A 14,402-nucleotide genomic window follows, 5' to 3' on the forward strand; every position below is an offset into this window, starting at 1 on the left:
CAATAAAAGGGGAGTGAGAACAATTAGAAGAACACGTAAAGCATATCTTTTTGGATAATGTAAAGCATAATCGACAATGGTATTTAAGAACCCGGCCATATGATGCTGTAATCCAGTTTAAGTTTGTTACAAAAATGTTCAAGTTACCACCCAACGTGACCTTTGAGTCTCTCAAAATGGAGCTCATGCAAATACCCCAAACCGATCTCTTGAGGATGGCTGTTGCTCTAGTTTTGGTTGCCATTGCTGCCTATTTTCATTACAACAAGAAACCCAAAGGTGTGAGTATGCATCTTCTCATGTGTATTTGGGCATATACATTATTTAATTATTATTAATAATGAATTAGTTTGTACATGCATATATCTACAGGTGCATCTTTAAAACGAATAACTATGGAGTTGTTTGAGAGAATATTTAATTATGTGTTTGGTAATGCATTGTCATCTGTTTGTAACTGTCTTAAATGGATGGTAAGACATTGATTGAATATAATAATAATAATAATGAATCTTTAGAATGTTATTGGTATATAGTAACAACTAACAACTATGCAAGGTTCAAATGGTGGAGTGGTCATATCTAGTCTAGTTTAAAAATGGGTATTGTTATAATGTTAAGGTTTTCATAATGTGGTTTTGCTTCCAAATTTTCCCTTCCTATCTCTCGCTTACTTTAACATGAAAAATATCCAATTAAGGGTCAAAATCAGCGAATACCAGAGATTAAATTAGCCAATTTAAAAACTCAACAACTAAAGTAGTCATCATTTCGCCAAGGGATGAGCAATGCCCCACCAATACTACTTTAGTATCTACCCTTTATAGCTTGCCAACTCAACGGTTTTGACAAATTTTGTGGGGGAAAAAAAAGGTGAGGTCATTACTGCCCACCAACACTACTTTAGTATCTCCCATTTTATAGCTCACGAATTCAACAGTTTTGACCATTTAGGTGGGTAAAAAAAAAAAGGTTACGCACTGACTCACTCTATAGACTTATTGCTGATGCCCTCTCCCTGAGGTCAAAATTTGCTTTAAAATGAAAAAAGAAAAAGAGTTGTCATTTCATTTCTTCCCTGTTAAGAAAAGAAAGTGACATGGAAATCCCCATGTAAAGTGATCAAGATTTTCTGATTAAAATAACTTTCTATATGTTTTTCTTCTTTCATTAAACTCTATATGTATGCCCACCAAAAACACAAATCTTGGGAGTTCGAAATTCATTTATAGGTGCGCGATTCTATACATTTTGGTTTTCGAATCTTGGAAGCATGATAAACATGTAAAGATCATAGGATTTAATTGTGAGTTTGACAAAATCTTGATTAAGTGAAAGATTTTTTTATTTATTTGCTGAATTAGTGAAAGATCATTAAATGACATAATATTAATAAAGACACCAACCTTTACTTTAACTTAATCTAAATAGGATAAAACATAAGTACAGTACTTAGGTACTATTTCTTAGATTCTCCTCTTAAAATTCAGCCATGTGGCTTTTTTCTCATGAGATGGAAGTGTATTTTTAGTTAAATACTGTCACATGGCTGAATTTTAAAAAAATAACCTAAGTAACAGCACCTAAGTACTGTACTTAAGTTTTGCCCATCCAAATATATGCATACACAAAATATTAATCATAAATGACCCTTGCATTAAGTAATTTTAATTATTGAAAATTAATGTTGGTCCTGATATTTAATTATAAAGAGAAAATATATTTTATCACGCAAAACAATCAGTTTCCTTGATGTTGGTTTAATTTCTAATGAACTGAGCATTTTCATCATATGTTGCAAATTGAATTCTTGTTTGCCTGCAAAAAATGACTACTTGGAGTGATGTCTTTTCAGGTTCCTTAAATCCTGAGAAGTTTATAGACTTCAAACTTGTTAAGAAAACTCAGTTAAGCCACAATACTGCAAAGTTTAAATTTGCTCTTCCTAAACCTACTTCAGTATTGGGTCTTCCAGTTGGACAACATATAATTTGCAGGTTCAAGTAGCTCACTTTATTAGTATCTTTAATTTAAGAATGGTAGTTTTCTTATTAGCCAAAACTAAAGTAATTACTTTCTATGATATTGCTTTATTGACTGATTGATAATGTAGCCAAAAGTATTAATCTATCTCTTGCCATTCTTCCTACTATCCCTTATTAGAAATTTTTATATTCTACCTCTGCAATCGTACAGAACACAATTAGAGATGGCAATGGGGCGGGGTAGGGCCGAAGGATAGGGTCTTCGTCCCGCCCCGTATGGTTTTGTCTTACCCCATCCCCGCCTCACCCCATCCCGCATGATGAAGAAAACTTTCTCACTCCATCCCCGCCCCTTGGGGCCCCACAAAGCCCCACCCCAATCCGTAAAACTCTACTTTCTATTAATTTGCTTTATAACTAGTACAATTTTTTTAATGAAACCTATTTCATTAATAAAAATATACTTGAAATCACAACTAAATTTATCCCATCAAATCAAATCAATTTTTAGAAAAAAAAAATTGAATAATATATCCAATTGTTTAACAAAACAATCACAAAAAAAAAAAAAAAAAAAAAAAAAAACCTCATAGTATAACACATAAACAAAATAAAAGCAGAGAACCACATTAGGTAGAATAAAATAGGCTAATATTGATATATTTGCTTAAATAATAGAGTTTTAGGGTATGAAAAACTTACAATTATAACCTTAGCAACGCGGGGCGAAGTGGGGTCGGGGAGGGGCAGGGCGAGGTGAGTTAAAAGGTCTAAACCCATCCCTACCCTGCCCCGTGGTGCGAGGCTAAAATCTTGCCCCATTCCCGCCCCACCACCTTTGCGGGGTAGGAAAAACCCTTGTAGAGCGAAGCGGGGAGGGGCGGGTTAAGTGGGACGGGGCAAAATTGCCATCCCTAAACACAATGCACTTAATCTACTTTGTCTTCTACATAACTTTGGTGTTTTTATTCATGTGCATATGTACTGCAAAGTTCTATAAGGTTCTGAAACCATCTTGAAATATAGATAACTATTTTGAAAACTCAAAACTTTGAATTAAGCATTTCCTAGTGCATGCACGCACCAAGATTTTGATGCATGATACCAATGCCTTCTTACTCCCTAAGATGACTTGATCTTCCATTTTGTGAATTGTTCCAGTTAGTCATTCGGAATTTGATTGTTTAAAACAGAATTTCCAACTTTCTTTAAGTTGCTTTAATCAAACCATAAACTCGAATCCCACCACTAAGGAATTCCTCAATATTTATTATCTTTATGTGGTTATGGAGACCTAGTTGATGGCATAAGCGACAAATATCAGAAAACAATGTGCTTTCCATTTTGTTAAGCAGGGGAATAGATAGTCAAGGTGAAGAAGTGATTAGACCGTATACCCCAGTCACTTTGGACTCTCATGTTGGTTACTTCGAACTGGTTGTTAAGGTATATCCTATCTCCCTTTCATATTAACACATCTTTGACCACTCCATTCTGATTTTTGAGCTATCAGTCTGAACTCAGTTTCTCATTTTGATTTTTCTCATATAAAAGATGTATCCTAAGGGAAGGATGTCCCACCATTTCAGAGAGATGCGCGAAGGTGATTACTTGCCTGTTCAGGGCCCCAAGGTACATGCTCTATTTTTTGAGATAATCACATTCACATGTTAGGCTTTGTAACATGGATGCACACGTTAATGTTAGTTTCCAATACAGATATAGTGTTAGACATGGAAATATCAATCAATTGCTCATAATTGTTTTTAGTGTACCTGAGTTGGTATTTTGAAGTTAATAAACTCCGGTTATCCTTCCTTAAAAAAATCAAGTACAATGTTTTTATAAAAAGAAAAAAATCAAGTACAATGTTGGTTGAGGGAACTATGTTTTGGATTTCACTTTATAATATTGAGTCGTAGCTAAAATAACGGAGTTCAAGGAAGTTGTAGTTTGAGCATAGGAATCAGCATTTCTAGTTATGAAATATCATGCAGTGAAATTCTAATTTAGTTTTCGTGGAAAATATCTTCCAATCACAATATTGAAATTGAAACCCTCCATTCATTGTTTGCATTCTAAATTCATTGATAAAACCATTTAAGATTTTATACTCAAGTAATTTCACTTCCAATTGCATGATTGAATTTTGTGCCCTACACGTTAATGATTATGATAATTTTTTAAAACCTATGAACCAATAAACTGGCTAACACAGTATTGCTTGTTCCCTTCAGCAGCCAACAAGATTCAACTTTTATCTTCAAATATCATTTATTTCGTTATTCTTATCACCAAAACATTGTAGAAGATTAGTTGTTCATCTACAGTAATGGATTGGATGATACCCCTTTTGGGTGGCCATTATCTAGAAGCCTTTAATCTTAAAGCTAGTATTGAAGCTTTAAATTTATGTCTACATCAGTTGGGATTTGGGAGTAAACATGATTGCATTTATATTCATTAGAGCCAAACTTTCTAAATTTTCTTTATTTGAGTATTTTCTGTATTATACTTTCATATTTAAGGGGCGTTTAATATACAAACCTGGCCAAGCTCGAGCTTTTGGAATGCTTGCCGGTGGCTCTGGCATAACCCCAATGTTTCAGGTACATACATGTGCATTTAAAAAGCTGGAACTTCTTCTTGTTTATTGCCTTTATTGTTATCTTTACCATTATCTTGCATTTGAATGATTTTAAGGATCTTATATCTACTTCTTTCTTTATTTTTTTTTATTTTTTGTTCCAGCTCACTAGAGCCATTCTAGAAAACCCAAAAGATAAGACCAATGTTCATCTAATTTATGCCAATGTCACATTGGAGGACATTCTGTTGAAGGTAATTTAATTGCTTCACTCTTCTTCTTTTTTCTTTTTCTGGTATGATTTAGAAAATTTAGTTCAACCAAACAGACAATCACTTATAAGCCCTATGAAGCAGGACACACAAAACAGAAGAAACATAATAAAATAAAGCACATTACAGAGACACACACACAGACAGAGAGATCAACAGAATCAAACGACATCTGATGGGAACATCAATAGAAATGCCTCATCTTTGACAGAATCTGTGCTTCATTCTTAAGTCTTTAGTCTTCCAATAAGCAGCTCAACCTCAGATTAGCAACAGCAACTGTGTCTGGAGCCTCTTCATCTTTGCACACTTGCATATGATTCATTGAGTTCCCTTCCCTCCAAATATGATATGTAAGTCTTGCCAAGCTAGTTTCAACAACATAATAAAAAGCCAGACCCTTCCAAGCCTTCAATGTCCAATCGAGCTCAGCTTCCCAATCTGTTATTTTGCCTATCACTGGAACAGTTTGCAGTAGCATCTGGATCATTCTAGGAAACGTGCATTCTGAAAAAAAAAAGTGACTTTTGCTTTCCATAGATAAAAACCTTACAAAACTAGCAACAACATTACAGCCCCTTGAATTAATCTGTCTTTAGTGGAGAACCTATTTTTAACAGTTAACAAGGCAATGAAAGAGTGCCTTGTAATAGCTGTAGGAAACCGGATGATTCTCCTTTAAAGAACTATAGGAAGTGAACCTTTAATTATATTTCAAGTAGCTGAACAGTTTTAAACTCCTGATTTGAGGCTTTGCAAGTAACTGAATCTTCCTAATTCAAACAAAACGGCCTAAACATTTGCTTTTGTATATCAACCAAAGCTTCAGCACTAGCAGGTTGGCAGTGCCTGTCGCAAGCAAAAACTCTTAGGGCACTAGGATTCAAGTGGCTAGCTAAATCATATATTATTCTTTGACCATATTTTTGCATAAGAGGTCCATCTGGGTTCCAATTAACATCCAATTGAAGAAAAAAAAAAAGTTGACTTTCCACTGCCAATTTGATGCTTTAGATATTGCCTTGCCACCTCTTTAATCTAGAAGAAAAACAAAGCTTCACACATCAATACAAAACTTCTTCATATTCTCTACGTGGCCTCAAAAGTAATGGCTTATTTGAATTTGAGGGGAGGTCATGAGACCTTGTGCTTCCCTTTAGTTTTATTTTTTATTTTTTATTTTTTTAAGTTGCATGAATTAGCTTTAGCATATTTGGACAAATTGTATACAATATGAAGAAATAATCCATGTTTTGACAGTGAGTCTACCAAGATTTGGCTTGTTCAGCTTAACTACATGAATAAATAACAGTATGAAATCTCCAAGTCCTGATCCTTTTTCTGCAGATGCTATTTTGCTTAGCTAGGAAAAAAAAAAAGAGATGTCTCTCTCTCTCTCTCTCTCTCTCTCACAAGATTTTCACTCAATTTTCAACTGCAAATCATTACTTATTATGAAAATCTTCAAACTCTTATTTTCTTTTGATGTGTCAATGTCATTGATGCGAATGCATTTGTTATGGACTTTTTGCAGGAAGAGCTAGATGCCTTTGCTAAAAAATTCCCTAACCAATTCAAAGTCTATTACGTGTTGAATCAGGTCAATTCCTTTGCTTCAACCTTTATTTATTTTTATTTTTTTGGAGCTTATTTTAAAAACACTGATAAAAGATATCCCTTGGTGTATGTATGTATCAGTGTATGTCTACAGACACACGTTTTGAAATGTGCATATGAACATATATGATAGTACTGAATCAAGAAATAATCAGTAATATGTGTTTGAGACTTTTAAGCCTTGTGTCAAAATAACTTAGTATCAAAATGTTTTATCACTGATGCTCACTCTATCCATGATTACCAGCCTCCTTTCGCATGGAATGGTGGCAGTGGGTTTATATCCAAGGAAATCATTCAAAGCCATTGCCCGGCACCAGCCTCAGATATACAGGTTGGTTTCCAAAATTTTAATTTGTTTTAAAGCAAATTGGCAAAAAGTTACTTGGTTTAGTTGAGTCACAATATATTTTTTTTTTTGCTCACTCAGCTAGTACTAATTATTTTGCAGATACTGAGGTGCGGTCCACCAGCCATGAACAAGGCTATGAAAGCTCACCTTGATGCACTTGGATACCAATCTGAGATGCAGTTCGAGTTCTGATTTACTATTGTTTATAATTTTCGTTTTATTTGCTTCATATGTTCTTTATGTATAGTTGGCTGTTAACTCGAGCAAAGCATGAACATCATATAAGAAAAAATTTACTATGAATGTTGTAGTGTTAAAATCAAACACTTTGAGTCAAACACTTTTTGAGTCTAAACTTTGACCAATGATCAGGTTATTCTTGGGATCCCTCATTGACATTCTATGGAGGAACATGCGTTGCACAATTTCGAGTGGCAGACATGTACTCATTTAATTTGAATTTTCATAAGACAGCCTCACTTAAGAAAGGGATTACAAATTATCAGACAAGTCCTTGATTTACATTTTTGGTGTATATACACTATGATAAATAAGTTTTAACATGTGCATTTTAATTGACTCGGACATTTTTGAGTGGCAGGCATGTCAATCATTTAATTTGAATTTTCATAAGACAAATTGACTATGAATTGAAACTTAAGAAGGAGATTACACATTACCAGACAAGTCCTTGAATTACATTTCTGTTTATATATACTGTGATAAATGAGTTTTAACCTGCACACTTTAATCGACTGAGACTTTGCATATCAACGAGCCTTGGACTAAAAATTGTGCAACGACAAGGAGACTCATGATAAGGGAGATTCAAGTGGAATTTTTCTAAAACTTACAATTTGTGTGTGTGTGTGTGCACACCTGAGGCACAGAGATCATGTTTTGCTTTAGCATATAATTACATTGAACTTTTCATCCCTGATTCTCTCAAAATTTTAATTGTTTGATAACCTGAACTTTCAGCACAATGCTTAGAGAGGAAGAGTATCATTATAGTCAACAATTTCACCCTCTTCCTCCTCAGGTATCTCAGTTCTCTCCCCGATTATACCTTCTATCCTAGTAAAATAAGACAATTCATTATTGTCATCACCTTCATTCTTGTCTTCATCTACACCATTATCATCTTCATCATCATCTTCATCATGGGATTTGTTAACCACAGCCTTGTTGCCACCTTCAGCATCTTTTCCCACAGGTGAAGATTTCTCTTCAACCACCTCACTCTCACACCCACTTTCTTTAACTATCACTGAAGGAAATTTTAGAGGTTTATCAGGCCAATCGGTGAAGAAAGAGTTCATCACCATGAACCTAAAAATCTGCAATAGGTGGCTTTTATCTCTCCTTACATCTGCACTGAGAAGCTTCTGCAGTAATGTTGGCTTTTTCTTGTTCAAAGAAGGGGCATCAGATGAATCTTTGCCTGCAAGCTTCTGCTTCTTAGCAAACCGGTCTTTTTTTTCATATCTTCCTCTTTTATCAAACCTGTTTCGGAATCTCCCTTTCTTTGTAAATGGCATTCTGTTTTCTTCCCTTCTCTGCCCTTGTTTCTCCGACTCTGATAGATAGTGTAATGGTACCTCTGCAACTTCAACTCCCAATTCAGCTTGCTTTGCTAGAATCTCCTTGAGTTGCTGGAAACAAAATTTGTAACACATTAACAGAAATCAAAGTTTTTTTTTTTTTTTTTAATAAGAGAATTCAAATATTATTCATGATACAAAGTTTTAAAAATAATGAAAGAAAACATATTACCAGAATAATGCCAATGAGAAAATGAATTGTCAAGTAGGGAATGTCTTAGACATTTGTTTCTCTGTTTCTCTCTTTACTTTTTCCACTTATTCACCCTTTTTGGAATTTTTTTTCTTTTTTTTTTTTAATGTCTATACATTTTGTGAAAAAAAATAAACACTTCATTCCTTGCCTCTCCAATTAAATGGATTAAATTAACTTCAACAAAATAAGTGTGAGTTACCTATGGGTCCTCCATCTGTTCTGTTGAGACATTACTCTCCCTGGTAATGAATGGACCATATTTGTGCAAAGGTAATCCAGATTTTTTTTTTTTTTAATTCCAAAGTAATTTCTTTTTCTTTCTTTTTTTTTTTTACTTTCATTTAATAAAAATGAAAATTTGAATTTGGACTATTTATAAATTATCAATAGCATTAATCAATATAAACAACCTATATACACAACACATATGTGCATATATATGAGTCAGGTTTAAGTTAACCGAAGGAATAGCACAATCAGCTGGGATCACACCTTATGAAACAAAATTTGCTAGCTCAAATGTCCCCTTCCCCTGGGACAAAAAACTTAAGTTACATATGATAACTAATATCTGTATTAACTTTTGCATACCTAATGAGGCAGTAAGTTCTGCTTCTTCTTTTTTGGGAAAAGTGAGAAATAAGTCCTAAGTTTTTCCACACACACAGACAAGGGAAAAAACAAAAACAACATGGTAAGAATGTACTTCAAAGTGATTGGAACCTATCAAAGGAAACTACATGGTATCAATGTATCATCTCTTTTTTTTTTTAATAAGTGGCATCAATGTATCATCTTGTGAAACATAAAAAAAATAAAAAAATAAATTCTCTTAAGGAAGGTTATTGGGGTCTGAAAATATTGGTGGTTTCCAATAACTATAACATATTAAACAAACATAGCTAAAATCCATATAAATTTAAGTTACATCAAGTTACAACACTAGACAATATTAAACTTTGTCAATTATGTTCTCATTGTTTCTGATTATGCAGTGTATCTAGATGTTATGTTGAAAAGAGCTGTTTGGCAGGCAGGTAATTGAAATTTCTGCTTCTGATGTTGCGTTTCAAGTGGATGGCACTATCTAGTTATTATTCTCTCTCTTCTTTTCACAATTTTTTGAATATGTCAAACTTCAGTCATAGTCGTATTTTGGTTCTTTCTTTGTTTTCTTTTTGTCTTGGTGCTTCTATTGTGTACTAGGATTATGACCCTCTCATTCACCTATTTAATAATATTTTACATCTGAGGGGGTAAAACACCAGACTATAATCAAAGGGAAGGAAAAGTAGGAGGAACTAAATAGGAAAGGGAACTACCTTTTCTTCATGAGTCTAATTGACCATAAAAGGAAAAATAAGAGAAAGTAAATGTTGAACCCAAATAGATTAAAATAATTTATCGAATACACTGTTTCACATTCCTTTCTTTCCATCCACTTGGTGGAATAGCAAGGAACAGAATCCTTTTTTACCCTCTTCAATTTCTATCAAGGCAAGGTAAACACCCTTCTCTCACCTTCCACTTCCAAGTGAGAAACATGGAGAAAAAAGGGGAAAAGAATTTAAATTTGTAGATACAATTCTTTTGAATTTAGCAGAGTACAAAACTACAGATCTCCATTTCTTTATTTTCCTTTGTCCATTCACTGTCCATAGTTGAATATTTTTCTCTTTTACATGTACAAGTAACAAGAACTGCCTTATAAGTTGGCTAATGTATTGTAAGATCGACTTAAAGGATTTCTTAATTTCCAGTAATATCATATCACATGTACCTGTAGGAAAAATATATATGAAAAGGAAATTATTGTACCTCTCTTCGCAGTTTGGCCTCTCTAGCAATACCCTCAGCATCTGCTAGCTTCTGACCCTGCTTCTGCAGGTGGTAAATTCAATGTCAGAAATCTTCATCAGATGAAAAAAATATAGCAGGAAGGTACTGCAATAAATTAGACCTTCTCTACGGTGGCTTTTGATGGGTAGTTCTTCCGACGTGCTTCACACCAATGTTGGATTTCTTGTTCCGTGTAGGTCAAAGAAAGAGATCTTTTCATTTTAAAAATGACAGAAGACACATCCATGCACATCAAAATAGTAACAAGTTAGGCACTTTAAAAAATAAAAATAAAAGGAAAAGAGGGAACTAGCATATGAGAATGTCAAAGAGGCGGTGTGCAAAATATAGAGCTAATAAGCATACAAAGCCAGTTCATAGGAGATAAAATAACAGACTGCAGTATCCAAACTGGAACACAAAGGAACATATTACATTTTAAACTTTTTTTAGGACCACAACAACCATTTACACAGAATATCTGAAAATTCTAGCATCTCTGCATGCAATAAAAAAATTTACTCTTGAATTTGAAAGTTATACTTTACCATATGGCGAGATCAAGCAGCTATTACCTCTTCTGACCCCTGGCTTGGTTGTTGGAATTAACGTGACCAAACTTTCCTGCCTTCTCCTTGCTAAACCCTGGTTGTGATTGAGGGGTGTCAAATGAAAACTCAATGATATACTTAGTAATATGTGAGAGAGAGAGAGAGAGAGAGGAGGCACACTGCCTTCTAAACCACATCACTTCTATGCCTACTAAATCAATTATTCCAATAAAAAGACAATGATTCTTCCATATAAAATTTTGCACAAAGCTGAAGACCAAATAAAAAAGGCTACCCTAGGTTTGCCAAATGCCTTTCAATGGGGAAAAAAAATCACTTCCCCTCCTTAACACCCTACTGAATGTTCTGGCCTCAAAATCACAATTCCAGCCATAACATCATATTGTCACCAACCCTGCAGAATTGAAAGTGTATAGCAAGTCCAGGGAAAAAAAACTATTAGCTTCAAGTTCCAATCTTGGACCGCTTAATATCCTAGCACATCTATATAACAGCTTGGATGTCATAAGGGCTCTTTGCATGCTGTTGGTAAGTTTCTAATAGAGGCTATTCCGATGAATCTATGTAATGCTAAATGCTAATAACAAGAACTTACTGTCTTGAGTGTATTCAAGTTATAACTTACACCTCTTAAGAAGGCATGAAAACTTTAACCTTTTTTTTTTGTGGGGGGCAGGAAGGGAGAGGCATGTGGAGGTGTGTTTGAGGAAATTTAAACATACCAGCGAGGTATAAAAGCACAAACCTTTCCCCTTGTGTTCGTTAGGAAACCCTCTCTTTGCATTTTTCATACGATGAAACTGAGACTTCTGAAATCTAAATAAATTAAATTGATTGTAAATTGTAAGCAACCAGCTCAAATCTTTGAATAAAAAGATGGAAACAAAATTAATCCAAAAAAAGAAAAGGCATACCCCCCTCGCAACTGCCCTCCTTTTGGATTCATAGTGTAGTTTTTGTTTGGTGAATCTTGCCTGTTGGAGCTTGGGTTATCAATCCCACCATTATTAACAAGATTCCCCTGAAATAATTGATTAAAAAAAAAAAAAAAGTGTCAATTACAAGCACCACAGATCATTTAACATAGGGTACACATTAATTATTTTGGAAAATGATATCACAGAAAATTATTCTTCACAACAACAACAATACTGAGGGCAAGATAAAGCTACCTGCGGTTGAACTGAACAATGATTAGGCAGTGCAGGTAAGTTCCCTCCTTGCAATTGCTGAGCTGCAAAAGGCGATGGTTTTAATGCATTTGCATTTGCCGTAGGTGGAACCAAGTTTTGCTGATTCTGATTAACTTGCTGCCTGACCTGATTACAATGACCAAGACCAAACTGCGAATTTGCGAAAAAGGTGGGATTTTGAGGAACTGTGGCCCGAGGTGCTTGATTCGGAACACCCATGTATGGAGGACAAAAAGGGATACCATAAGAAACAACTTGAGAAGAATTTGGCATTTGCAAGGTGGGCATAAATTGGTTCATATTTTGCAACATATTGGGCATACAAAACTGCCCATTTGGAAAACCCATGTTTTGATTGAGCTGTTGGTTTGAATTCTGCATATTATGCACAAAAGCAGGCTGAGAAACATTGACTTGGTTCGGATTCTGCGCCATATTGCAGAATTGCCCATTAACCGGAAACCCTTGAACCGGGTTCATATTGCTTACATTGTTTTGTGGACTGAACCCCACATGGGACTGACCCGGTTGAGAACCCAAATGGGGCATACCCAGATGAGAATTTTGCAAAGGTGGGTTCATGAAACCAGGTCGATTTATGGAAGGCCTCATATTGGAATTATTGAAAGGGACTTGAACTTGAGGATTGTTGTTCATGCCAAACTGGGGTCGAAATTTCGTGGTGTTTTTTTGCACTAAATTAGATGAATTTGCATTTGAATGAGTAGGTGGCATAACCTGAAGAGTGAACAAAATAAAAACAACAGGAAGAAAGAAAGCTTCAAATTAGAATGAAGTATTTATTTCACAGAAACTGTAGAGAGAGAGAGAGAGAGAGAGAGAGAGAGAGAGAGAGAGAGTGTGTGTTACCTGTTGAGAAGGTGGAGCAGTGGAGGAATTAGGTTGCTGAGGAAAGGAATTGTAGAGAGGTCGCATGTTTGAGCATGGAGTTGCAGAAAGAGGTCAAGGAGTAGGGTTTAACGTTTAGCTAAGGGTTTTGAATTTTTTTTTTTTTTTTTTTTCCTGTTTTTGTTTTTGTTTTTGTATTTTTGAATTTTTTTTTCCCTTTTTCTTTTGGGTTCTGTCTTCTTTTCCCAATTTCCCCGGTGGTGGGTGCGCTTTCGACTTTCGGGTACTCGTACGGGCTGAAAACCAAACTGGGTCGGTTGGTCCGAGTCCGTTGCAAGAATAGGGGGAGTAATTTGCCGTGGTTCGCCCAAAAAAACATATACCGTCAAAATTGACACTTTATTACCTTGAAGTAAATTCCGTTTGTATCTTATTGCTCACATCTATTAAAAATAAAGGTAAATTTATATTTTTGTTACCTTTTTATGTTTGGTAACTATTTTTTTTTCTTATTTTTTGTTTTCAAAAATAATTTTCTATTTTTGAGATTAAAAAACTTGTTTAAGATTCCAAAATGAACAAAAAACAAAAACTATTCTTAAAATTCAATTTGTGAAGGAAACTGAAAACATGCAAAGGCTGTTTCAGTTTCTAATTTTCAAAAGTCAATAAAAACACGCATTTAATTTAATAAATTATCTTATTTAATGAGTTAACATAAGAGTTCAAATCCTAGTAACAATATATTTTAGTATTTTCTTTTTTTTTTTCAAAAAAATTTTTTCAAAAAACTATATTTTTAATTTCAACTAACCAAACATGTTTTTTATTTTAAAATTCAAGAAAAAAGAATTTTTTTTATATTCCCAAAAACAAGTTTTTGAAAATATAAAACAAAAATTGTTACCAAACATAACCTAAAAAATCAAGGGAAAAGAAAATCTAAAAGCTAGATTTTGTATAAATTAAAACCTAACTTTGATTTGCAAAGCCTTTTTTGGGCAAAATTTGCCAAATAGCATGTTTTTAGAAAAAAATAATAATAAAATAGCACATAGACGAAGTTAATTAGTTAAGTCAACTGTTTTTGGAACTCGAGTTTGTCAACCTCAAGTTTGGGCTAGAACACTGCTTGGAATTCGAATAGATTGTCATTATATATATATATATATATATATATATATATAAAAGAATATCTCTTGATAAATGTCAGGAACTTGTAAATATTATTACGTATATGGTGGATAACTCTCAAGAAAAGCCATCTAAACTCATAAGGATTTAAGTGATATCCATATGAATTTACAAGGCGTTGCTATCCAAAAGTAACAATAAT

At 34.1% G+C, this 14,402-nt stretch overlaps 2 protein-coding genes across 3 annotated transcripts; one reads left to right on the forward strand and one right to left on the reverse strand.

Moving 5' to 3' along the window:
- Window positions 1-118: 118 nt before the first annotated feature.
- LOC115987449 (NADH--cytochrome b5 reductase 1-like) lies at window positions 119-7,313 on the forward strand. Of its 2 annotated transcripts, XM_031110989.1 has the most exons (9): window positions 119-279; window positions 1,856-1,997; window positions 3,341-3,431; window positions 3,540-3,617; window positions 4,514-4,594; window positions 4,737-4,826; window positions 6,379-6,444; window positions 6,709-6,795; window positions 6,913-7,313. In XM_031110989.1, the coding sequence occupies exons 1-9, from the start codon at window positions 135-137 to the stop codon at window positions 7,003-7,005; spliced, it is 873 nt and encodes a 290-aa protein (XP_030966849.1). In that variant the 5' UTR covers window positions 119-134; the 3' UTR covers window positions 7,006-7,313. The 2 variants fall into 2 exon arrangements, with proteins under 2 accessions (XP_030966849.1, XP_030966851.1); XM_031110991.1 differs by lacking the exon at window positions 4,737-4,826 and having other exon boundaries at window positions 133-279.
- A 312-nt stretch (window positions 7,314-7,625) lies between these two features.
- Window positions 7,626-13,229, reverse strand: LOC115987408. Its single transcript, XM_031110942.1, has 8 exons — window positions 13,088-13,229; window positions 12,197-12,955; window positions 11,939-12,045; window positions 11,770-11,840; window positions 11,028-11,097; window positions 10,574-10,664; window positions 10,432-10,494; window positions 7,626-8,468 (listed from the first exon to the last, which is right to left on the reverse strand). The coding sequence occupies exons 1-8, from the start codon at window positions 13,151-13,153 to the stop codon at window positions 7,803-7,805; spliced, it is 1,893 nt and encodes a 630-aa protein (XP_030966802.1). The 5' UTR covers window positions 13,154-13,229; the 3' UTR covers window positions 7,626-7,802.
- Between the last annotated feature and the right edge of the window lie 1,173 nt (window positions 13,230-14,402).

Source organism: Quercus lobata, chromosome 4, assembly GCF_001633185.2.
Source record: "Quercus lobata isolate SW786 chromosome 4, ValleyOak3.0 Primary Assembly, whole genome shotgun sequence".
NCBI lineage: Eukaryota > Viridiplantae > Streptophyta > Magnoliopsida > Fagales > Fagaceae > Quercus > Quercus lobata.

Coding starts and splice junctions, on each gene's coding strand:
- LOC115987449 (XM_031110989.1), top strand. CDS start 135: ATGTTCAAGTTACCACCCAACGTGACCTTTGAGTCTCTCAAAATGGAG. Junction 280..1,855: donor TTACAACAAGAAACCCAAAG/GTGTGAGTATGC, acceptor ATGTCTTTTCAG/GTTCCTTAAATCCTGAGAAG. Junction 6,445..6,708: donor TCTATTACGTGTTGAATCAG/GTCAATTCCTTT, acceptor CATGATTACCAG/CCTCCTTTCGCATGGAATGG.
- LOC115987408 (XM_031110942.1), bottom strand. CDS start 13,153: ATGCGACCTCTCTACAATTCCTTTCCTCAGCAACCTAATTCCTCCACT. Junction 12,956..13,087: donor CTGCTCCACCTTCTCAACAG/GTAACACACACT, acceptor TTCACTCTTCAG/GTTATGCCACCTACTCATTC. Junction 11,841..11,938: donor GGAGGGCAGTTGCGAGGGGG/GTATGCCTTTTC, acceptor TAATTTATTTAG/ATTTCAGAAGTCTCAGTTTC.